Source organism: Syngnathoides biaculeatus, chromosome 1 (genome assembly GCF_019802595.1).
Source record: "Syngnathoides biaculeatus isolate LvHL_M chromosome 1, ASM1980259v1, whole genome shotgun sequence".
In the NCBI taxonomy this organism is placed as follows: Eukaryota; Metazoa; Chordata; class Actinopteri; order Syngnathiformes; family Syngnathidae; genus Syngnathoides; species Syngnathoides biaculeatus.
In genome coordinates this window covers 13150704-13172511 of record NC_084640.1, presented here as the reverse complement: position 1 = coordinate 13172511, position 21808 = coordinate 13150704, and the positions used below count along the sequence as shown (strand labels likewise).

General features: G+C 45.8%; 3 protein-coding genes across 6 annotated transcripts in view; 1 reads left to right on the top strand and 2 right to left on the bottom strand.

Moving 5' to 3' along the window:
* Positions 1-6888, bottom strand: part of efna3a (ephrin-A3a) — an 83251-nt gene extending 76363 nt beyond the window's left edge. Inside the window, exon 1 of the mRNA XM_061818020.1 lies at positions 6474-6888. The gene's annotated coding sequence lies outside the window, so the exon portion shown is untranslated. The remainder of the gene's footprint in view (positions 1-6473) is intronic.
* A 4155-nt stretch (positions 6889-11043) lies between these two features.
* On the bottom strand, positions 11044-15163 carry LOC133499856 (cyclin-dependent kinases regulatory subunit 1). 3 transcript variants are annotated; one of them, XM_061818243.1, is made up of 4 exons: positions 15075-15163; positions 14046-14113; positions 13778-13905; positions 11044-11099 (listed from the first exon to the last, which is right to left on the bottom strand). In XM_061818243.1, the coding sequence occupies exons 1-4, from the start codon at positions 15087-15089 to the stop codon at positions 11053-11055; spliced, it is 258 nt and encodes an 85-aa protein (XP_061674227.1). In that variant the 5' UTR covers positions 15090-15163; the 3' UTR covers positions 11044-11052. The 3 variants fall into 3 exon arrangements, with proteins under 3 accessions (XP_061674227.1, XP_061674245.1, XP_061674237.1); XM_061818261.1 differs by lacking the exon at positions 15075-15163 and adding an exon at positions 14859-15068; XM_061818253.1 differs by lacking the exon at positions 15075-15163 and adding an exon at positions 14354-14836.
* Positions 15164-15783: 620 nt separating this feature from the next.
* pbxip1a (pre-B-cell leukemia homeobox interacting protein 1a) lies at positions 15784-21808 on the top strand. 2 transcript variants are annotated; one of them, XM_061817474.1, is made up of 9 exons: positions 15784-15916; positions 16039-16126; positions 16203-16270; positions 17275-17695; positions 17904-18110; positions 18662-18705; positions 19654-19711; positions 19805-19948; positions 20678-21808. In XM_061817474.1, the coding sequence occupies exons 1-9, from the start codon at positions 15845-15847 to the stop codon at positions 21373-21375; spliced, it is 1800 nt and encodes a 599-aa protein (XP_061673458.1). In that variant the 5' UTR covers positions 15784-15844; the 3' UTR covers positions 21376-21808. The 2 variants fall into 2 exon arrangements, with proteins under 2 accessions (XP_061673458.1, XP_061673450.1); XM_061817466.1 differs by having other exon boundaries at positions 17215-17695.

Here is a 21808-nt window from a genome sequence, read left to right as displayed (position 1 = left end):
AATTTGTCATTCTCAGCACCACCTTGGAAAAAAAAAAAAAAAAAGGAGGAAACGTTTTGTTATTGCATTGTTTTCCCCGCCTCCACGGCGAGAAAACGCAGCCCAGATGAGCGTTATTTGCACGCTCAGGGCTCCCCCGATGGCCTCAATAAAGGGGGCCAAATATCTCACAGGCAAGCCTTCCTTTTGCAGGGCAAAAGAAACGCCTCCCCGCGGACAGGAGGGGCGCAGATGCTCATTGTGATTCATCCGCCGCCGCCGCAAAATCGCTCTGAACCGACGGAGGTCATTAGAATGCTCTTTTGCTAATGGGCCTCCCGCAGAAAAACGCATCGGAACACGCCGCGCGGATCTCGGGATGCGCCGGGGAAAGGTGTGGACAGAAGTATTGGAACCGCTCCAAAGCGGGAAAATGATCAGAAAAGGAGTCCACGTGGGGTTAGCATAGCTTCGGGGAAGTCTTTCCTCAAGATCTTTGGAGTCGATCCCAAGAGTCCTTCCGCGCTAAAACTCAAACGCGGCCTTCCCGAGACGTCCCCGGAAGCGTTCCGACAACCCGGGGGGGGGGGGAGTAAAAATTCTGCTACTGCTCAGGGGCGTCAAACTGTACCGCGTATGTCAAGCTGGTGAAATTTTACAAGTCCCGATAACGTGATCCTTTTTTTGGAGTACTACGACTGTACAGTATCCACAGGTACCTGCCCATGGTGCCTCCCTTATCATTTTACTACACTTAACTATTTCTTTTGTACTTTTTACTATTCGGTGGTTCGCTTCTTACACCATCTTGACAATTACCGCGCTAATGCTAATGCTAGCGCCGTGCTAACAGGGCCGGTTAAAAAAAAACAAAAATCACTTGGACACGGCAGCAACACGCTAGCTCAGCGCTAACAGGGCCGGACCACTGATCTAAAAAAAAAAAAAAAAAACATTTTTAAACGAGTTTTTTTCCATAACTGACTCAATCAAAAAGATTTTTTTTTTTTTTTTTTTTTTTCGGTAAGTGGGCCAGACCGGTAACGGTCACTTCCTCGGCACATATATTCCACCAGTCTCACTCTTATCTTTTCCGCTTGAGTGCCCCCCTAGTGGCTGTTGGGAAAAAAAAAATCCACAAATTAGCCGCGTAGCCGCCGCATTGAAATCCGTGCGGGGAATAAAAAAAAAAGTTGCGCCTTATAGGCCGGGAATTACGGCGATAACGCTTTTGAGATACACCCATAGCACCCAAATGCAGGACTCCGAGACAAAGGCATAATGTCCGGTGGGTTTTATTGCAGAAGCAACGTCCGCACCCGGTGACCCCGTGCAAACTCAATGAACTGGCAAGTACCCGTGCCAAAAACTCCAACATAAATATATGGTCAACTAACATGGCGAATGCGCAACAGCTGTGACGAGTGCCAGAGGTGGCACCGCCCAGAGCGGTGACCAGGCCACGCCCCCTACCGGCAGTGCTCCAGCCCCGCTCATCTCAAATAATTACCACAGTGTTAAGAAATGGTGTTACTATTTTAGCTCTTTTTATCTATCTATCTATCTATCTATCCATCTATCTATAGTATCTTCTTTGCGCCTCATCCCCACAAGGGTCACAGGAGTGCGGGAGTCTATCCCAGCTGTCAACGGGCAGGATGCAGGGTACACCCTGAACTGGTTGCCAGCCAATCGCAGGGCACATCGACAAACAACCGCACTCACAATCATACCTAGGGTCAATTTAGAGGGACCAATTCATGTCGCATGTTTTTGGGATGTGGGAGGAAACCAGAGAGCCCACCCGGAGAAAAAACACGCAGGAACGGGGTCCGGGATTGAAACCGGGTCCTCAGAACTGAGAGGCCAACACTTTACCAGCCGCGCCACTGCGAAACCAGAAAATCTTTAAATCGGCATTGAAATTTTGGAACAGATTTGCGCAAGAATCATGGAAGTTAACATACACACACACGATTTGCCTTCGTGGGCCAGATAAAATTTTGCAGCGGGCCGGATCTGGCCCCCGGGCCTTGAGTTTGACACCGGTCCAGGAAGTCCGTTGACAGCACGTTTTTTCATTATTATGATTTTGATACAACGCTATCAAACTAAAAGTGCACCAAAATGCACATACAGGTGAGTGCTTCAGCGAATATTTTACTTAAGTTCTCGTGTACACAAAAATTGCCGAGGAGGCGAGCTGGCAAATGGCGAAGGCCCCGATGAAGCAATTACTTTTGAAGCCAGACAGCCCGCCCGAGCCAGCGGTGCAAGCATTGCCGACGAGAGACGGCGGCGGCGGCTTTGACAGCTAATTCAAAAAGAGGAGAGGCTCAAAGCATTAAACGGCCAGATAACCGCCGCTCGTCAAGCGCCGCAACAACGGCGGCGACGTGTCGCCCGGGTCGGGAAAGATTACAGTTTCTGCGTGTCCGCCTTCCATCCATCCCGCAATCTTTCCCCTATGATAACCGCAGCGCTCGCTGATGGCGGACATTTTGTTTTCGTTCACGGTAAACCATCGCCGTACGACCGTTTAATAGCGCCTAAATGCAGCAATTTGTTTTTTTTTTTTTATAATCAGTAATTAGTTTCTCGCACAGGCTCCATCTGTGTCACCCGCGGGGATGTGTGAAGGAAGTCCCGCCCACTTCAGAGAGAATTTTAGCAAATACGGAGCTGGAGCCAAAACATTAAAATAAAATAAATAAATTATAGACGTTATATATTAAACGGTAAATATATCACAAGCAATTATCCTAAAACTATCATCCCCTATTTATCTTAGATTACCTCTTAAAAATGAACGCAAAAGACGTGATGCACCCCAAGACTCGGCATAATTTCCAGGAACAACCCAGGCTATACTTCCTAACATAAAAATCACTTCTTTATCACTCGAGATGTCACTTCAATAATACTTCCTTGACACTTATTACTATTTTCCTCGTAACCAAGTCATTGGCGCCATCTTTGTTAGCTTTACCGAAAGAGCAAAAAAATACACAAATAAGTTAACGCCAATAATTTACTATGCGAAGGTTCCCTGTAGTTAGCTACTTCATACTACTATTCTAATTATTAAATAGTTTATGGTATTATAAGCAACTGTATATAGACTCCGCCCAATTCAATCTGCATTGCAATTTAGTAAAATGAACAAAAGAATCGACACTTCCTGAATGACTTGTAAAAACAAAATTAAAAAACATTGAAAATAATAAATAGAATTATAAATATATAATAAAATTTACATGATTAAAATTAAATACAAACTAAACATGTATTTTGCTCACTCTTTGACATAAAATAAAATATTCCTTAGGAATTTATTTTTTAATTTAATGTTTTTTTTTTATTTATTTTTGACATTTGTGTTGAATATACTTTATTTTCTTTAAAAAAAAAACGACTCAAACTTTAGTCATGTCCCCGGGTTTTCGCTCAGCCCTGTCGGTCTACACGTTACACTCCTCTGAAAAATGTGGTAAATGCCACAAGGCACCTGGTCCACATATTCAAATGATATTTCAGCTACGTTTCCTATTCATGAATTCATATTCATTCATATTTCAGTTACTATTTGGAGAGCGTTACGTCAAGCAAATAGCACCACTTGGCTGAAATTGCCACTACGGCTATCCGAAGTCAAGTTTCCCTCCTGAAAATATGTTTTTTTGTTTTGTTTTTTACTTTGATATCCCCTCCCAGTTCTTGCCCCCTAAAATTATATACCATAATTCCCGTACCTGGATATAAGCCTCAACCCAGTACATTTGTTAAGGAAATACCATTTGGTACATACATACGCCGCAGCTGTGTAAAAGCCGCAAGTGCCCACGTTGAAACAGTACACAGAGAGTTTAACGCTAGCACCGCCATGCTAATGCTAGCAGAGCCAGTTAAAAAAATAAATAAATAACATACCGGTAAAAATCACTGACACATGACAGTAACACGCTAGCGCAGCGCTAACAGGGCCGTACCAGTAAAAGTCACTCCCTCGGCACATATATTCCACAGGTCTCACTCTTTCCTTTTTCGCTCGAGCGCCCCCTCGCGCCCGTTAGAAGAAGAAAAAAAAAAAAAAAAGAAAAAAAATTAGCCGCATCACCGCATAAACCGCAGGGTTGAAAGCGTGTGGAAAAAAATGTCGCAGTTTATAGGCCGGAAATTACGGCACATGAAAACCGGGAAGAAAAAATAAATAAATCTAAACACTCACTAAAATGTTGATATGATTGCATCCTAAATTTTCCTGCGACCGCTACAAACTTGTACACGGCTCTGCGTCTCTTTCGAGCAAACAATCAACACAATGAAAGCCGGACATGTTGCCATGCATTATTCATGCGCCCCCCCCCCCCCCCTCCCCGACCATTTCACAAGCATCACACTCAAATGTGTTTGTGGATTACAAGCAGTGGAAAGTCTGTGCGTGTTGGGCAGGGGGTGGGGTTTGTACAGAGGGGGGGTCTATAGCGCCTATCTCTCATGCAAAGAGGCTCTTTAGCAGACGCACGGGAAGAGCTTTAGTCCATAAGCTCTCATTGGCCATGTTGCCCGTCCCGGGGGAGGCTAAGTAGCCCCGCGAGTGGTCAATATGTCAGACGGCGGCGTAATCCGCCCTGATGAATCCGCGCCGACTAGCCAATTAATATCGCGCGGGTCGCCAAGACCCCTCGCGATTGATCACTTTCATTCCGGGGATAGGTGTCCGAGCGGGGGAGGCCCGTAAAGATCGGTCGCGCCGATCAATGGGCGGCCGTCCCCCCCCCCCCCAAGGCGGGGTTCCGTGCGGCCGGTTTTAAAGCGGCCGACGCTGAAGCGGAGGCCTTGTTCGACATAAAGAGAGCAGTCAGACGCTTCGACCGCTCCCGCCCGCCCGCCACGCCGAAGACGTGCGCTGATGTTTTTAAAAGACCTCTCTGAAAGGATCCTGCCACGACTGAAAATGAAGACGGAGCGCTCAGTCTATCCTGAAATTGATTTAGAACAGACCACTTACAGCGCTCTCGCGCGCACACACGTCGCTTTGGTGGGAGCGGTTGTGGTTTAACAGCCGGCGGTGGCTTCGCCCGGGGTAAGCAGAGCTGCAGCCCGCCTCCCGCTGCTTTATCGTCCACGCACGTTCTCGCGGCGAGCCCGAAAATGTATTGAAACGAGCAGCCAATCGGCAACGGCGCCCGAAGACGGATCAATACACCTCAACAAGCACACACGTGTTCGAACCGGGCTCGGGCCGCACGCCGGATCGATGCCCGCCCCATTAAGGAACATTTTTTTTTGTTTGTTTTTAAATCAGGAGAAGTGCTCGGGCGAGGCCGCCTAATGCTTTGCGAGGCACTTAAGGAAATGATGTCAAGTGAGGCCCCCTCAAAGTCGTGTCAAGGACGTGTTCCAAAACGCCACGCTCGGCTGGCTAAACGTGACCTCATCGGGAGCTGAAGGTTAAATGTATTAAAGGTACTCGTGTTAGCATTAGCATTAGCGGGGTTGCCGCTTGCGTTAAACTCTCTGTGTACCGTTTTTCTTTGTAAACACGAAGAACCTATCAGATACGTATGCTATGCATGTAGATTTATATGTATATTTTCGCTGTATATTAGATAAAATAGTTTTAATCGCCACAAATTATTACAGTTGACAATCCACCATGCTGCAAAGACAGAAATATAAAAATGGGCTATGTACAGATTAGCATACGGTGCCGAAGCTAACAGCTCAAAAGAGATATCATTTTAACGGATCACAAATGAGGGCGATGAGAGTTGCAAATGACCCGCAATTTGCAAGTCAATAGGCTTACCTGGTTTCAGCAAGATGTAAGTCCTGTCATGCACAAATTATAAAATTGGAGCGATGCACTCACAATAGTAATCTTGCAAATACCACAGAGTCTAAGTGTAGGAGTTATGTTGAGTTTTTCCGTGTAATTTCATTAGTTCAGGCTAATGTAATATTCTCATTTAAGTGCATAACATTTATGTTGCTTGGGGCGGAAAAGTACATTTGTGCTTTGCATCAATGCTTAGATTCACAAAAACGGTACATTGTTATTGTCATGGTAACTACTGAAATGTTTTGTTCACGTGAGGATATATCGATGTAAAATCATCACATTGCAAACTGTTTGTTGCTTATATGTTTCCCCAAATATATTAACGTGTTTTTGAATGACAGTGATTAAGTTTTTACACTTTTTAGGTAGCCCTTTTATTGAAGTTCAGTTTACAAGCCGTCTACCACACAAAAGATGGCGGCCCCCTGCACGCATTCTCGTTGCGTCAATCGATATAAATGTCTATGCTAAAGCTACGCTAACAAACAAACTATCGTAGTTTTTGTGCTTGCCGTTCATGGTTACAGTTTGTCTCCATACTGCCCATTCTTAACGACTTGTCAATTCAGTGTCGCATAAGTGACATGAACATTATTTCAATTTTGAGCCATGATAGAGATCAAATGTGAAAATTTAGCGTCTAGCTTACCTGCGTTATCTGACGTCACAGTGACGAAGGAGGTCAAAAGTCGTCATTCTTATCTTTCAGTTGCGTGCAGCTTTTCTCTTTTCCGTCAATTTTAATAAAAATGTGAGTTCTGAATTCAAATACAATCATTTTAACATCTCCTTCCGTGATACGTGCCTCAGGTTTTGACCTCTGCACTAATCGCATAACGGGTTGCCAGGTGTGCCGCTTTAGTGCAAATTGCAAACCTTGCAACCTGCCATTTAAAAAACGAAAAAAAAAAAAGAACAAAAAAATATTTTTCTAGTCTCTGTTGGAATATTAGTTCTGAAGTAGCGTGTTACATATTAACGAGAATTATGAGGAACCGCGTGGGAGCGCAAGCACTCATGGCCCGCAACGACGCGCTCGAAACCCACTACACCAGCAGCGCAAAAAATAATAATAAGAATAACCAACACGATAAAAATGAAAACATGCTGCCAAAGTTAATCGATGCGCCTGTTGCCTCACGATCCTTAACGTTTGTCGAGTCCCAAACAATTATCGCTTTGATGGCGATGATTACTTTTATCATATCTAAATAGAATAATAATAACAATGGGGGAAAAAAATCCCGCTTGAGGCTTTGAATCCACTTCACGGCTTCCCCGTCGCGCTCCGGCGACTTTAATGCGACGTTTATCACGGCGGCTCTGATGTTTCATTTACGTCCCCCAGTTTGGTCCTGCGCCGACGATTCCCCCTGCCGGATCGGCAAAACTGAGATACGAGATTGTGATTACTTTAGATTTGAAGTGAAAGCGTGTGCGATGTTTTGTTGTTGTTGTTGTTGTTGTGTGCTTTTAAATCTGGCCTTTTAACTTAATCCAATCAGGTAATTGTTTTGCTCTCTGATGTGTTTGGTTCATGCGGGGGGGGGTATTGCCTAAATAATTAAGCGCATTCACCTAAAAGTTGCGAGTCATCGGAGGCGACGGAGCATTTCATATTTTCAGTAACTAAATAATACATTTCCGGGGATGCATTATTCATACGTTCATTTATCTCAGGTAAGATTACGGCGCAGACTCAGCCAGTCTGGTCCCGGTTCTTGGTCCGAAAGTCTTTCCCGTTGCCCGCCGCGCTCTATCAAAGTTCCTTGTATACGGCGCACCCCCGCTGCGCCGACGACGCCCACACATAAAGACTTTTCTCTCTCTGGATTTTTGTACATTCTCATCCATTCACCCTTTAAAAGCCCCCCCCCCCCCACGCCCCCGTCCTCAGTCAGCGGCCGCAGTCGCGCTGCCGTCGGCACCTTTCGGTCCATTTTTTAAAGCTCGCTTCTCTCTTTTTTTTGCCGTATTTTGTAACGTCCCGCTGTGCCGAGTCGCGTTTGAAAGGGTTGATTTATAGTCATCGCTCGAAAAGCTTCAAGTGGAACAGACGTCCCGGGGAACAAGAAACGCTTTTGTTCGTTTTCATTCATTGCGAGACGGAGGGGGAGAAAAAATAGACACTTTCGTTGCCGACCAATCAGCAGACAGCGGTACGTTGCCGTCGAATAGGAATTGATTTTTTTTTTTTTTTGAAACAAGATGTGCATGTGAGGGGCAAGCATGATTTTTTGCCTGCTTGAAGTCGCCATCTTCATATTAGACACTGTAACGTCTGTGACATTGAGTGTGTATGGCTTTAAAGCAGGGGTGTCAAACTCATTTTTCAACGCAGGCCATGTAATAATTCGGGTTTCCCTTTCTCCCTTTCCCGTTTTGACTCTGAAACAATAGAAATGTTGAATCGTCTCATAGCGGCACGGTGGCCTCACAGTTCTGAGGTCCCGGGTTCAATCCCGGACCCACCTGTGTGGAGTTTGCATGTCCTTCCCGTACCTGCGTGGGTTTTCTCTGGGCACTCCGGTTTCCTCCCACATCCCAAAAAACACGCAACATTAATTGGACACGCTAAATTGTGTTTGTCTCAATGTGCCCTGCGATTGGCTGACGACCATTTCAGGGTGTGCCCCGCCTCCTGCACGTCAACGGCTGGGATAGACTCCAGCACTCTCTGTGACCCTTGTGAGGATAAGCGCCAAAAGAAAATGGACAGATGGATAATGGTCTCATCATGTTTATATAATCAATTTATGAAGCAGTTTTGGAATCAGAAATCAAGGATAATGTGTTTTTCAACTATTCATGTGTGGTTACACAAAAAAAAATGCGTGCAATACCTCAACTTGATCATTTATGATATATGACAATTTGAAATTTTGGTGCAGATTTTTACAAGAATCGTGGAAATGGGAACCCTGGATTTGGTGTCGCGGGCCACATAAAATCGTGCGGCGGGCCGGATCTGGCCCCCGGGCCTCGGGTTTGACACCGGTGCTTTAAAGGGCGAGGTTTCAAAGTCTTAGGTGAGCAAGTAGGAAAAACAACATGGTTGCCAATAATTTTTCAACCCTTGTGATTCCACACTTTGATCCAACACCCAAAACCGCACGGGGCCAACTCAACGGGAGACTCCGGGACTCGGAAACGGGAGGGACGCCGCCGACGACTGGCGGGGCACATCCCCGGTAAAAGGTCACCTGACACATAAATCGGCTCAATTTGCCGCACTTCGCTGGTCAGTCAACACAGCCGCGGCGGCGACAGGAAGCAATTTGAGGAGACGATTTTGCAGATAGCGGACAGCAAAACGCGCCGTCCCCAATCGCATCTTTCAGGCTTCGAAGATTGCCCGTCTGGAGCTCAGCGGGAGCCCCCGCGATTGCTGGGCCGGCCGGCGTGATTACCTGGAAACCAGTTCAGGGTGTACCCCCCCTCCTCCCCGTTGACGGCTGGGATAGGCTCCGGCAATCCCCGCGACCCTTGTGAGGATAAGCGGCGAAGAAAATGGATGGATGGCTAGCACATACACATGGAGCGCTATGTCGATTGGTTGGAGCCAGTTGGCCGCCATCTTGGTACTCCGAAAACGAGTGGAAAACACGGTTTACAGGTTGGATTATGGGGGGGCTTTTTGCTCAAAATTTGGCATGGAGAATTAAACCTGGTAGTTTTTCCTGATTGTTTTTTTTTTTTTTTTTTTCATTTCTGGTAACATGAAGGATTTTTAATTGGACTCGGTAAGCCAAAAAAGGCAAAGTGCAAAGGAAAGACAGAGCACCATGACTAGCAAGAAAGCTTGCATATTACCTTGGGCCCCATTTCCGTGACATGTTAAGGTTTCACAAAATACGCTGTGATGCACTATCATCATAAGATAGCAAAAAAACAAGCATTTTGTGTCATAAAAACATAAAATTTCAAGTCAATCAGTTTGATATATTTTTGGGAAATAAGGACGCGCAATGGGCAAAATACATGCTAAAGTCGTTCATTTGCTGTCTCTGCAACGTCGTCATTTCAGACAGAAAAGTTAAACTTGTTTCGTTGACAATCAAATTCAATTTGCAGAGTTCTCTATTATGAAATTCATAACATAATTTTCCACAGAAAGTGTTTTCTTGCTTATCCACCGATGAAGTTCGGAAAAATATCGACATGGCTTTTTCGTGAAAAACCGGTCGGCCTATAAAAGGTGAAGCAGAGAGTGAACAACAACAACCATAAACAAAACTTTGTTCAAGTGAATTCAGCTCATCATAAAATTAAAAAAACCTTTCCAAACTGTAGAAGTAAATCTAATTTACCTGTAGAATGTTTTCTCACAGCCATGAAACTGGCGATTAACGCACAGGTCGGCAAGGTTGTTTTGGGAGTATCAAGATGGCGGATGGCGACTTCAGTTTTGGTGGCCAATGAGCCATCCAAATTTTTTTATTATTTTTTTTTAAGATCAGTAGGATGAACACACAAAAAAAAAAAGCAAAGGCAGGTTCAGTGATGAAAATTAAAACTGTACTGTCTTGTACTGCCCCCTAGTGTCCACGTTTGTGCATTACCCCCTCGGATGTTTTCTTTTCTGCACACGAAGTCAACAGATGAGCCTTTTATTTTAAAATATTCGACATTTATTTCAGAAAGGGAAGCACATTCATAAATACCGAGCAGCTCGTGTTCACAACAAAGCCAACACTCCGTCGTCCCGTTCTCGGGGAAAAGAGGATCGTCGAATCCACTAAAAAGCAGCTTTCATGACCAAAAAAAAAAAAAAAATTAAAAAAAAAACAGTGAAGTTGATTTCCACCCAGCAGCACATCGATGGCGTGTCGTTCGACGGACGAAGACAAGTGGCGACGATCCAAACTATTCTTTGCGGCTTTTTCTTTCGAGCTCGACCCAGTAAGTGAGAGGGAAAAAAAAAAACAAAAAAAAAAAAAAAAAAAATGGACAGCAAGATGAGTAGACAAGCAGACAAAACATGCAGAAGTCTTTACTTCCCCTCACAAGCGAGGTGATGTTTTTTTTTCCTCTCCTTTTCTTTGATTCCCCCCCCCACAATCGCGGTATTCAAATTCATTTCACGATAGTCCTTTTGTACTGTACTCCACAACATGATCTTCCCGCACTTCGAGTCAGGCCAAGAGTTTTGTGATCCGACCGCTGTACACGTTCAGAACGGAGCGTCGGTTGGATTGGGTTCGATCCGGCGTGGTTTATTTTCTTTTTTACTTTTGGTTGGGCAGAGGGCGTCTGAAGAGCAAGATGTGCGGCTCTGCGAGGAAGGGGGAAAAAAAAAATTATATATATTTGACGTCAGTAACATTTAAAAAGGTCACAGACACACTAAAGCAGCAGGAAAGTCAATTACGATAAATATATTTGTATGAATAATCACCAGGTGGTAAAGCAGATTTATTTCGACACCAAAACTGAAAAGTGACGTAAATAGCGGTGGAACCAGAGATGACTAAACATGGATCGCCAAATTCTTATTTGTATGAATTCTGAACTAATATGGGAGCACGGAGGAGGATGAACTATTCATAAATGTGGATTATTTGTACGCACTTTTGTTCTGTAGCCTGGATGCTGTTTATAAAAATATTCAAAGCAATAAAGCTCGTGCACGTACGTCATCAAATCACGTGATTTTTGTTTGCCAGTCTGACAAAATCACGCCAAAGTCGAGGTTTTCGCCGATAAGAAATTGGACCGTTAACCTGCTTCCGCCTGTCTTGGAGAACTGGATCTACACTTGGATCTCGCGAGTAAGTCCTCGAGATTTACACGGAAAGGCGTGCAAATACTTTGTGGCTGGATCTGTTCTCAATCCGGCATAAATCCCACACGATTGGTTGACGGCTCTTGAACGCGGAAGTGTGTTCGGCCACACGTTAACCTTTGCCGGAATCCATCGATCTTTTCAGCTAGTATTCGATACAAATAGCAATATTTAAATAAATGACCCGTGGTTTTACAGAAACTCGCATTTATTAACTATGATTGAGAAGGGGGGGGGGGTCATCTCCATGGAATGTACACGGAGGCGATGGCGGCCACACTTAACCTCTGCAACATTTTTTTTTTTTTTTTAAATACAAATTGTTCTCAAATGAGCCATCTTGGCATTATAAATACTTTTTTGTAATTTGAGGTTGAGAAGAATAATTCCAACCTGAAATGAAGTGATCGCAACACAGTTGCGTGTATTTGGCTGGGCACCAGCCGTCACGTTTAATTGCCGAAATCCATCGATATTTTCTGGTCTTTTCAGCTGGTATTCGATAGAATGACCTCTTTAAATATCCGTCTCATCTATTGTAATAACCAACAGCGCAACAAATCTCTGGTATTGTGTATATTCTGCTCCGGTTCAATGTCCCCCACACTGTCGAGCAGCTCTTTTTGACCTGCAATATGGCGCCGTGAAAATGGTGACAACACATGCACGAGCTCTATTGTAACTACATCAGTACAACTTAAAACAGGCTAAAATATATATTTCAGTAGTCACATTCTATTAAATAAACTCATAGTATAAATGGGAAAAAAAAAAAAAAAAAAATTCATAGGAACTTTGCGCCCAATTTCTACGCAGAAAACAAATTGATTGATCCAAATATTTTTAGTTGTTGTTTTCCTTTAAATTGCCATCAAAACCATAAGTGGTATTTTTCCCCTTTTTTCTCTCTCCAAAAACTGTTCAGTTCTGCTGTTTCGACCCAGTCCACACAGCCCAATTCGGTTTGTAGGGATGGGCAAACCCCCCGCCCCGCCCAAACGCTCCTCCGACAGCGTTGAATTCTGGGTAACGTAGTACCAAAGGCCGCTTGTGGCAGTGTCAACGAGCTCCGCCCCAACTGTTTGATGACCCCGATGATGTCACAAGGCTTTGTTAGGCACAACACAGTACAAGAGATCCGGTACTCAACATTAATACTGCGGCTTTTACAGTAATCACTTCAACAAGATCGAAGCGGAATTGAAGACACTCAAGAGATACCAGAAGTATGTGATAATTACTGCATTACGTGTACAGCGCTGTAATAATTGTATGCTAAGCAAAAGGATGATTTTTAGGCTAACTGGTAATAACATATTTAAATTTCTTCTTTGATTTGATGTTGTCAAGCGCTGGTGACTGGTGGAAAAAGGCTCCAAAAACAACTAGAGGAGAGTTGATGCCACAAAAAAATTGGATAAGTGGGCCAGTCCAGCTGCGCAACTCTCCGGTTTTGTAGGTTTGTGGTAAGTACAGTATAGAAAAAATAAAAATAAAAATATTGAACGCGCTGTTGTAGACAAGATGCAAGCGTGAAGGTACAACACCCAAAGTCAAAGCCGCGATTGTACGTGTTATGTTCGACATCACTGTTCCGGTTATTATAAGCCTCGATCATCGCTACGGAGGAACAACTTTGCCTCATTTTGAAGAATTGCACAGAAGTACTAGTGCTAAAAACAGGACTGTTTTAGTTTTTTAAGCAGGGTATCGTGGTACTTTTCTAGTACAACTACTTGCGACCTCATTCCGTTGTGGAAATTAGGTCATTGCACACCTAGCATGACCTCTGCATCATACGTTGTAAATCGAAAATCTTATGTAAACACAATAAGTCAGCCACGGCAGAGAATCTTGAGTATTCGTCATGTTTTTTTCCCCAGTTTGTTGATATGCAACAAAATTTTGACTGTCAAAATGGAAACAAGTTGAACACATCAGTGTTTTCAAAAGAAAAATTGTGCAGCAGTTTAAAAAAAAAAACATAACTTTCAGTTCTGCAATTACATTTGCCCGACACTTCCACAAATATTAGTTTCCTTTTTTGTTTGTTTTATTGAAGTGGTTGTCGGTCAGCTGAACGGATGCACAATCAAAACAGGAAAAAAAATCATTCCGAAGCTTTAAAAATAAATATGCATAAGTGCACTGAGAAGAATTTGTGTTACCTGGCTGGTGGATCATGTAGTGCACCCATCCTTGGCTCTGCTGAACCCCGAGGTTCCGCCATTCGGACTCTGACATCAAATGTGTCTTCGGCACACGCTTGGCGATATCTTTGGGCAACATGACGTGTCTGTATAATGACAAAAAAGATGTTTAAAAATTGCTTTTGACCGAGTTTCCATGTTATTGAACACTTTACAAGTATTAGTTGACGTCCAGGGAATATTACGTGTATTTTAAGTTACTTTAAAGCCACGACACAACACATACCTGTATTCATATTTTTCGTCGTCGTATTTATCAGAGTAGTAGATCTGTTTGTGTGACATCTTGAGAGCCTGGTGGATATTAAAAAAAAAAAAAAAGTTAAGGACAGTTTTATTTTAGAAAAACATTGTTGGTAAATCATCCAACCAATTAAATATTTAGCTGTACTGTACATCGTGTTGAAATATAGTTTATCATTGGGTTACGTCGGCTAAGCTAACCACGCTAACTTGAACCATTTTGCACGGAAAAAGAGGCAAATAAAGCAAGTACACAAGTTCGTGAAACCGCACATAAATTGCATATTTTACCTTCAGAGTCCTCGGATTAGTAGATTGGATTTACTAATATATTTTTCCCCCTCGGCGAGTTCTAAATGCGACGGCCTCGCCTGCGTGGTTTCCCCCTTAATCGGTACTGGAAGCCCGCTTTTTACCGTTCAAACGGACCTGGCCTTTTTTCATTGGCCGACGTGGCCACGTAGCCTCCGCGTCGATTGGTCAATTCACCCGTCGCGTAGAGATGACGGAAAACAGCTGCGCCTTCGCGACAAGGACGCAAATACTGTTTTTGGGTTGTAACTAAGACGCATCATTGTTTATTTAAATCACGCTTTGGTGTTTTTTTTAATACATTTCTGCCTCCTATTGTATCCCCAATCCGGTCAAGTTTAGTACATTTATAATTAGCTTTCAGTTTTTAAGCATAAACTCGATACCCCCACCACGAAGTACTGTTGTGCATTTTTGTTTACAAGTATGATGATGAACAAATCAAATAGCATTGAAGAAAAGTTGTTATTATTATTATCAGTACTATCACTTCTGTTGTCCTCTTGAGATGATGAAATAAATGAGTCGCCCGAGCAACTGGACTGAACCCTGGTAAATCCCCCTCAAGTCAAATTTAACCACGCGGACGTGTCATTGCGTGGCTGGTCCACGTCTGCAACCTCTTGCGTGTATAAATACACGTGCTCGCCCACATTTACGCTTTAAATTTGTATCGGGAGGCGCTTTAGGTCGCCATCACCTGCCAGGCATCCATCACAGCTAAAATGTCGGTCACTTTTCGCCCGATGTCACTCTATTAATCCGATTGGTGGAAAGCGCACGAAGAGGGATCTGGCCTAAAATCCGATTGGTCAAGAGGCGCCCTCTTTAGCGGATTGGTGCAAAGTGCGTAGACGCTGGAAACCCATCCCGATATTCGATTGGTCGAGAGGCGGATGCGATTGACGTGACGCAGATTGGAATCGCTGAAGTTCCCCAAATTGGAGGGGACGAGTTTGGTGGTAATCAAACAAATAATCCACCAGTGGAAATTGTTGCCGCGCGACGTGGGGTAAATATGCCGTGCCGCGCGTGTGCATCGCGGGGTGCGTTTGCGGCCCGCATCCTTTGTTTACATTTACGAGAGCGCCGTGCGTGCTCTTTGTTTATCTCTTAAAATAATCAACGTGGAACGCAAACATTCCACGGGGCCTTCCCCCGTTTGCCTTCGCGTGGGGGCGAAAACCATCACGTCAGTTGTCCTTTTTTTGTGTGTGTGTGTGTGTGGCCATTTCGCCGCCATTGTCGTCAAATCGTGGACATGACGGCGGATTCGTACGATTTGACGTTAATCATAATCATAACATGAGCCGTCGTGTTATTCCTCGTTCCTCCCGTCTTTATGTGCAATGAACGTCAGTAAATACGCGTTGACATATTTTGTATTCTCCAGGATTCTTGGGGGGGGGGGGAGAGACAAAAAAAGGTAAGCGTTCCCTGTGCAGTGCCAAGAGGCGCCTGAAGGTGGCGATGTCGGACCATAGCAGCAGCACCGGCAGCAGCGGCTCGTCCACTAACAGCTGGACGCTCCTCTCCCCAGAGGTGACGAATGTGCTGCTGTTTTGGTGAACAACAGCGCGGAAACGAGCAGTTCAACTCTTAATGCGCATTTATGTGGGACCAGTGACGTACATAAACCAAAATGTTCATCATTCCTCGCGCAGGAAGCAGCCGCCGACAACGCCGGGCCGCTGGACGACGGCACGGAGAGCCTGGGCGACGCCCCCAGTCTGTCCGAGGACTCGGCAGCGGGTAGAGTCGAAGCAGGCGGGGCGCCGGATGTCCTGAAACTGATGCCGCTAAAAGACCCTCGTGTGTTGTTTTCCAGTTGCTGCCGTGGAGATCAAGCCCGGTGACATTCCAGTGGAGTGCGTCTTATCGGAGGAAGGCCACCAGGTTGGTACGCGGCAATCTTGAACCGCCTCGGCATATTTACACGTGAAATTCGTGAACTAGTTTTGGAATTGGAAATCAAGGGTGATGGGTTTTTCCGACTATTGTTGTTTGCCAACACAAAAATGATTGTAATATGGCAACGGTATCATTTATAACAGGACAATTTGAAATTTTGGTACAGATTTGAACCCAAAAATAAATCATGGAAGTTGATAGACATGATTCGCCTCGGCGGGCCGCGTGAAATCACGGGGCGGGCCGGATCTGGCCCCCGGGCCTCGAGTTTGACACCTGTGATTTACATAATTTCAAGTAATGGCCGTGCTGTACTGATTTAAAATCATTGCCAAAGAGCAAATATACAGGAAATATTTTGCTTAAAAAAAAATGACAGTTTAATTTTGAAGTGTTATTGGATTTTTTTTTTTTTTTTTTTTTAAAGGTGAAGTTATTCTGAAAAAAAAAATACTTCCTTAGAATAAAAACAACCCAAAATTTACTTGGAAAAATTTACAAATAAAAAAAAAATAACTGAGTATATGTATTTTGTGATACTAAAAAAAAAAACCCCACCACAGATAAAAAATAAAATGCTATAAAAATGCTAATTGAAAGAAATAATAAACTAAAAAACAAAACTAAGAGATCAAAAATGAAAAAGTTTTATAAATGCTAAGTGAAAAAAATAATTTTAAACTTAAAAAAAGAACATCAATCAAAAATAAAAAAAAGTTTAAAAATTCTACTTGAAAAAAATAATATAGTCAGATTTTACAACTGTGATTTAAAAAAAATCTAAATATTGTTCCCGGTTTAAAAAAAAAAAAGATAATTTAGAAAAACTAGGAAAAAAAACAACATGAAATCAAAATCAATAATTGAATTGTTTTTGGCAAGTGGGATGTATAATTACACACACACGCACACACGCACTCATTACCCAGGTTTGTCAAGAGACCGACGCAGAGTCCGGTGACGGTCCCGCAATCTGCTGTCCTCTCCAGCCCGACGAGCCCGCGGCGCTCGACCCGGACAGCCAGGCTCCCGTCATCCACGACATCGTGACCAGCTCGCCCGGCGACAACGAGCACCCGGCCGTGGCTTTCGTCTGCGGCATCGATTTCGGAGGGCCGCGTGACGTCGACGAACCCGAGGAGCCGGTCCAGGACTCGGAGGAAGCCGTCGTCACCGATGAACCGGTCGTCCCCGCTGAAACCGTCGAGGCGGCCTCGGAGCCTCCGTCGCAGCGGGATGCTGACGTCGCCCGAGACGACACGGAACCGCCGGCGGACGCCGTCCCGGCCGGTGATGTCATGGCGCCAGAGAACATTGGCTCGGCACCGGAGGACGAGTCCAGTGGGGAGAAGGAAGAAGAGGAGCCGTCTGAGTTAGAGATGCAGGAGGAGGAGGAAGAAGAAGAAGAAGGTACTTCATAACATACACAAGACTGATGCATAAAAAAAATTGATTATTTTCCCAGTAAAAATGAATATTGGACGTCTAAAGACGTCAATGGCATTGAACGTGTTTTAATGTGACCTGTCCGATTTGTACAACGATGTAGGTGTTTTATTTTCTACCCATATCCTCAATACCCCAACAAAAAAACTGAATTGTATGTATACCGCTTCAGATCCCGGCGCGGGTTTCGACGACGGCCTCCGCAGGCGGGCGGTCCCGCCCGGCCCGAAAATGTCAGACGGTGACGAGGACGTGGACGAGGAGGCGGAGTTGAGGCCGCCGGAGGGGGAGGAGGAGGACCAGCGGACGTGGTGGACGATCAACAAGTGCGCCGTGGGCGTGGCCGTGCTGCTCTTCCTGGGCGCGCTCTTCCTCTCCGGTGAGCCCGCGTTCGCCCGTCGTCACTTTATTAGGCACACAGGAAAAGGGGGGTCACGTGATGCCCGTCACGCCTTCTCGTTTTATCTTTCCATCACTTTTGTGTTGACATTTTTACAATTATCACCCAATTAGTGTTTTGTTGTGAATGAAAATATTCCAGCGAAGTTACCGCTGATACTTTTTTTTTTTTTTGGTTTCATAATTAACTTTATTCCTCTGAACATGGCAAAACTTTTCCCCCCCTCGAGCTGTCCTCTTTGTCAACATCCTTCCTGTGTGACTTTCACGCTAACGCGCGACTAAAAGCGAGCAAACAACGTTTACCGAGCTCGTCCTGAAGCGCTTGACCGGCCCGACCCGTGCGACGACGTCGCCAAAATCCAAACAACCCAGAATCCACTTCCACCCGCCTTTTGTTATCGCGCCGCCGGGGCCGCTTGGGGGTCTACGGGCGAGCGGGGGGGGGGGGGGGGGATTGCAAAAAGGTTCACCGCGCTCGCCGCCGCCTGTCGAGTCACGTTTTGAGATTTTGACGGTTTGTGTTGACAGGTGACTTGGACGCCGTCGACGTGAACGATGCGGAACAAAGCCAGGTCTGTTTGCCCGCTTCCTCTTCTCGCTTACTTTGTGTACACAAACCCGACAGCGGACACTTCATTAAGTACACAAAATATGTAACGCGCGAGACGTGTTGGAAAATCATTGTTACAGAAACTATTTGACTTTTCAAATTGCAATATTTCAAACGGAAATGGTAATGAATTTATCATGAAACAATGTTGTACTGAGTACCATCCATCCATCCATTTTCTCAGCCGCTTATCCTCACTAGGGTCGCGGGGAGTGCTGGAGCCAGCTGTCAACGGGCAGGAGGCGGGGTACACCCTGAACTGGTCGCCAGCCAATCGGAGGGCACAAGCAGTCGCACTGGCAATCGCACCTATGGGCAATTTAGAGTGTCCAATTAATGTCGCGTGTTTTTGGGACGTGGGAGGAAATCCACGCAGGCACGGGGGGAGAACGTGCAATCTCCACACAGGTGGGGCCGGGATTGAACCCGGGACCTCAGAAGTGCGAGGCCACAGTGCTGCACTTAGTACTTAATTCTTCAAAATATGACGTCATATTTGTCTTGTGGCGGTGCACCTGTAAAGTTTTGGCCTCGCAGTTCGGAGATCGAGGGTTCGATCCCGGCCCCGCTTGTGTGGAGTTGCATGTTGACCCAGTGCCTGCGTGGGTTTTCTCCGGGTGGCCACTCCGGTTTCCTCCCACATACCCAAAAAGATGCAAAATTGATCGGCCACTAAATTGCCCCAAGGTGTGATTGCTTGTTTCTCTCTATGTGCCCTGCGATTGGCTGGCAACCAGTTGTGGGTGTACCCCGCCTCCTGCCCGTTGACAGCTGGGATAGGCTCCAGCCTTCCCCGTGACCCTTGTGAGGATAAGTGGCAAAAAAAAAATGGATTGATGGATATTTGTCTTGTTTTTTTTCCCCCCCTCCTAATAATAGCAACATCAAGCTAGTTTTGCTTCTCCCTCAGAAACCCGCGGACCCTCAAAGCGATACCGGCTCCCCCCACACTGACGAAATATCTGCAGGTTCGTCGATTTTATGTGTGTGTGTGTGTGTTCATATTTGATATGGACTTCACGTTTCGCTCCTTTTTTTTTTTTTTTTTTTTGTATATCCAGACTTCAAGGGCGCCTTGGATATGTTCGACACGGACGGCAGCGGCGACGTCAGCGCCAAGGAGCTGGGCACCGTGCTGCGGATGCTGGGGCAAAACCCGTTGAGGCAGGAGCTGGAAGCCATCATCAAGGAAGTCAATGAGTATGGTGAGGAAATGAATTGTGGGAATAAATATTCCATAACCTTGATATTGAGTTTAAGGTCTTGCTAGAGAACAGTTGCTGTCGTAGTTTTGTACCATAAATACACAAATACCACAATTTCCGGCCTATAAGCCGGGCCTTTTTTTTTTTTTCCACACGCTTTCAACCCTGCGGTTTATGCGACCTGGCAGCCCATTTGTGGCCGCAAGGGGGCCACTCGCGCAGAAAAGCTAAGAGTGAGACCGGTGGAATATATGTGCCGAGGAAGTGACTTTTACCGGTCCGGCCCTGTTAGCGCCCCGTGAGCGTGTTACTTCCCGTGTCTTCGTGATTTTTACCGGTTTTGTTTATCAACCGGGTCCTGTTAGAGTTAGCGTGGCGCTATCATTAGCATTAGCACGGCGGTGCTAGCGTTAGCGCAGCGGCATTAGCATTAAACTCTCTGTGTACCGTGTTTTTATGTAAATATCAAGTGTTTCAACGTGGGCACTTGCGGCTTTTACACAACTGCGGCTAATGTATTTACCAAATAGTATTTCCTTTACAAATGTACTGGGTGAGGCTTAAAATCAGGTGCGAACTGTAGGTCGCGAATTTACGGTAAGACTTTATCTACTAATGGGGTGAATTGTCTTACTAGAGAGGGCAATGAGTGTAAAAATGCATTTTTATTTTTTTTTTACAACTCCGCATAATAGGCGCACTAGTAAAACGACTGCACTTCCCTCGCAGGCGACAGGAAGCTTCATCTGAAGGAGAGTCACGAGAGGTCGGAGGCGAATCAAGGCGGCAGCGAGCGGCGCAGGCGAATGTGGGAGCACTTGGAGAAGATCCGGCGGGAGATCGCCGAGGGGGTGGAGCGCCTGGGCAAGAGGTGGAAGAAGGACGAGGGAAGGCGCCACAGAGACGCCAAGGAGAAGGATCGGAAGCACCGGGACGACTGGGAGACCAAGAAACTGCAGCGTCGGCTGGACCGCCAGGAGAGGAGGAAGGAGAAGCCGTGGCGCAGTCGCCAGAAGCAGCGTTCCCAAGACCTGGCCGACTTCTGGCGGGCGCAGGAGCAAAAGCTGCGGCGGAGCGAGGGGCGCCGCCGCCGCTCCTGCTCCTCCACGGAGGACTGCGCCGCCAAGGACGGCCTCTTCCCCGTGGAGCTGCCCGAGTTCCAGGTGCTCCTGGAGGGCTACCTCGACAAGCTGTCGGGCTCGCCCGACGAGAGCAAGGACTTCCTCCGCTGGCTGGTGGCCGACTTCTTCAGCGGCGGCGTCTTCGCGCACGACCGCTGGGCGTTCGCCGACTTCGCCGAGGACGTGGCGGACATCCTGGAGGACATGGCGGATGCGACGGAGGGCGGCGACGACGCCCTGGAGGAGGCCATGGAGGAGTTCGAACGGGAAGCCCTGTGGAAGTTTGCCGCCGCTGAACAGTACTGAGCGGATGTCACCGGCATGCCGTACCCCACAAACACCTCCAGTTTGGGGTTTTTTTAGTACAGTAATCCCCCACCAATAGGGACCAATCCCCAAGCGAAAAACTGAAAATTGATGCCCCCCTAAAAAAATCACGCAATCAACCCTCGTTCACGTGCAGAAAGTCTGTAATCAGGAGTCTTTTTTTGTTTGTTTGTTTTGCCCGGCGCAGAGCTTGAATCTCAAAACAGGAAACGCGGCGTAACGGGATTCGAACGCGGACACCCGAACAGAAGGTCTCCAGTCTCCGTCGTGGTCGTCAAGTTCGTTCACAATCGAAATTTTTCCCTGCTCTTTAAGGTGAGGAATTTTCGGATTCTCGGGGAAACGGATTAGTCGATGACTTTTAGCTGCGTGACAAGGTCTCGTTGAGCCCGTTTGCTAACCAAATTGGCAG

Excerpts from the sequence above, each read along its gene's own strand:
- LOC133499856 (XM_061818243.1), bottom strand. Across the intron at positions 13,906-14,045 it reads GACGAAAAATATGAATACAG|ACACGTCATGTTGCCCAAAG; the intron begins GTATGTGTTGTG and ends GTCATTATACAG. Across the intron at positions 11,100-13,777 it reads CTACATGATCCACCAGCCAG|AGCCGCACATCTTGCTCTTC; the intron begins GTAACACAAATT and ends CCTTCCTCGCAG.
- pbxip1a (XM_061817466.1), top strand. The coding sequence starts at position 15,845 with ATGTCGGACCATAGCAGCAGCACCGGCAGCAGCGGCTCGTCCACTAAC. Across the intron at positions 17,696-17,903 it reads GGAGGAAGAAGAAGAAGAAG|ATCCCGGCGCGGGTTTCGAC; the intron begins GTACTTCATAAC and ends ATACCGCTTCAG. Across the intron at positions 19,949-20,677 it reads CAAGGAAGTCAATGAGTATG|GCGACAGGAAGCTTCATCTG; the intron begins GTGAGGAAATGA and ends CTTCCCTCGCAG.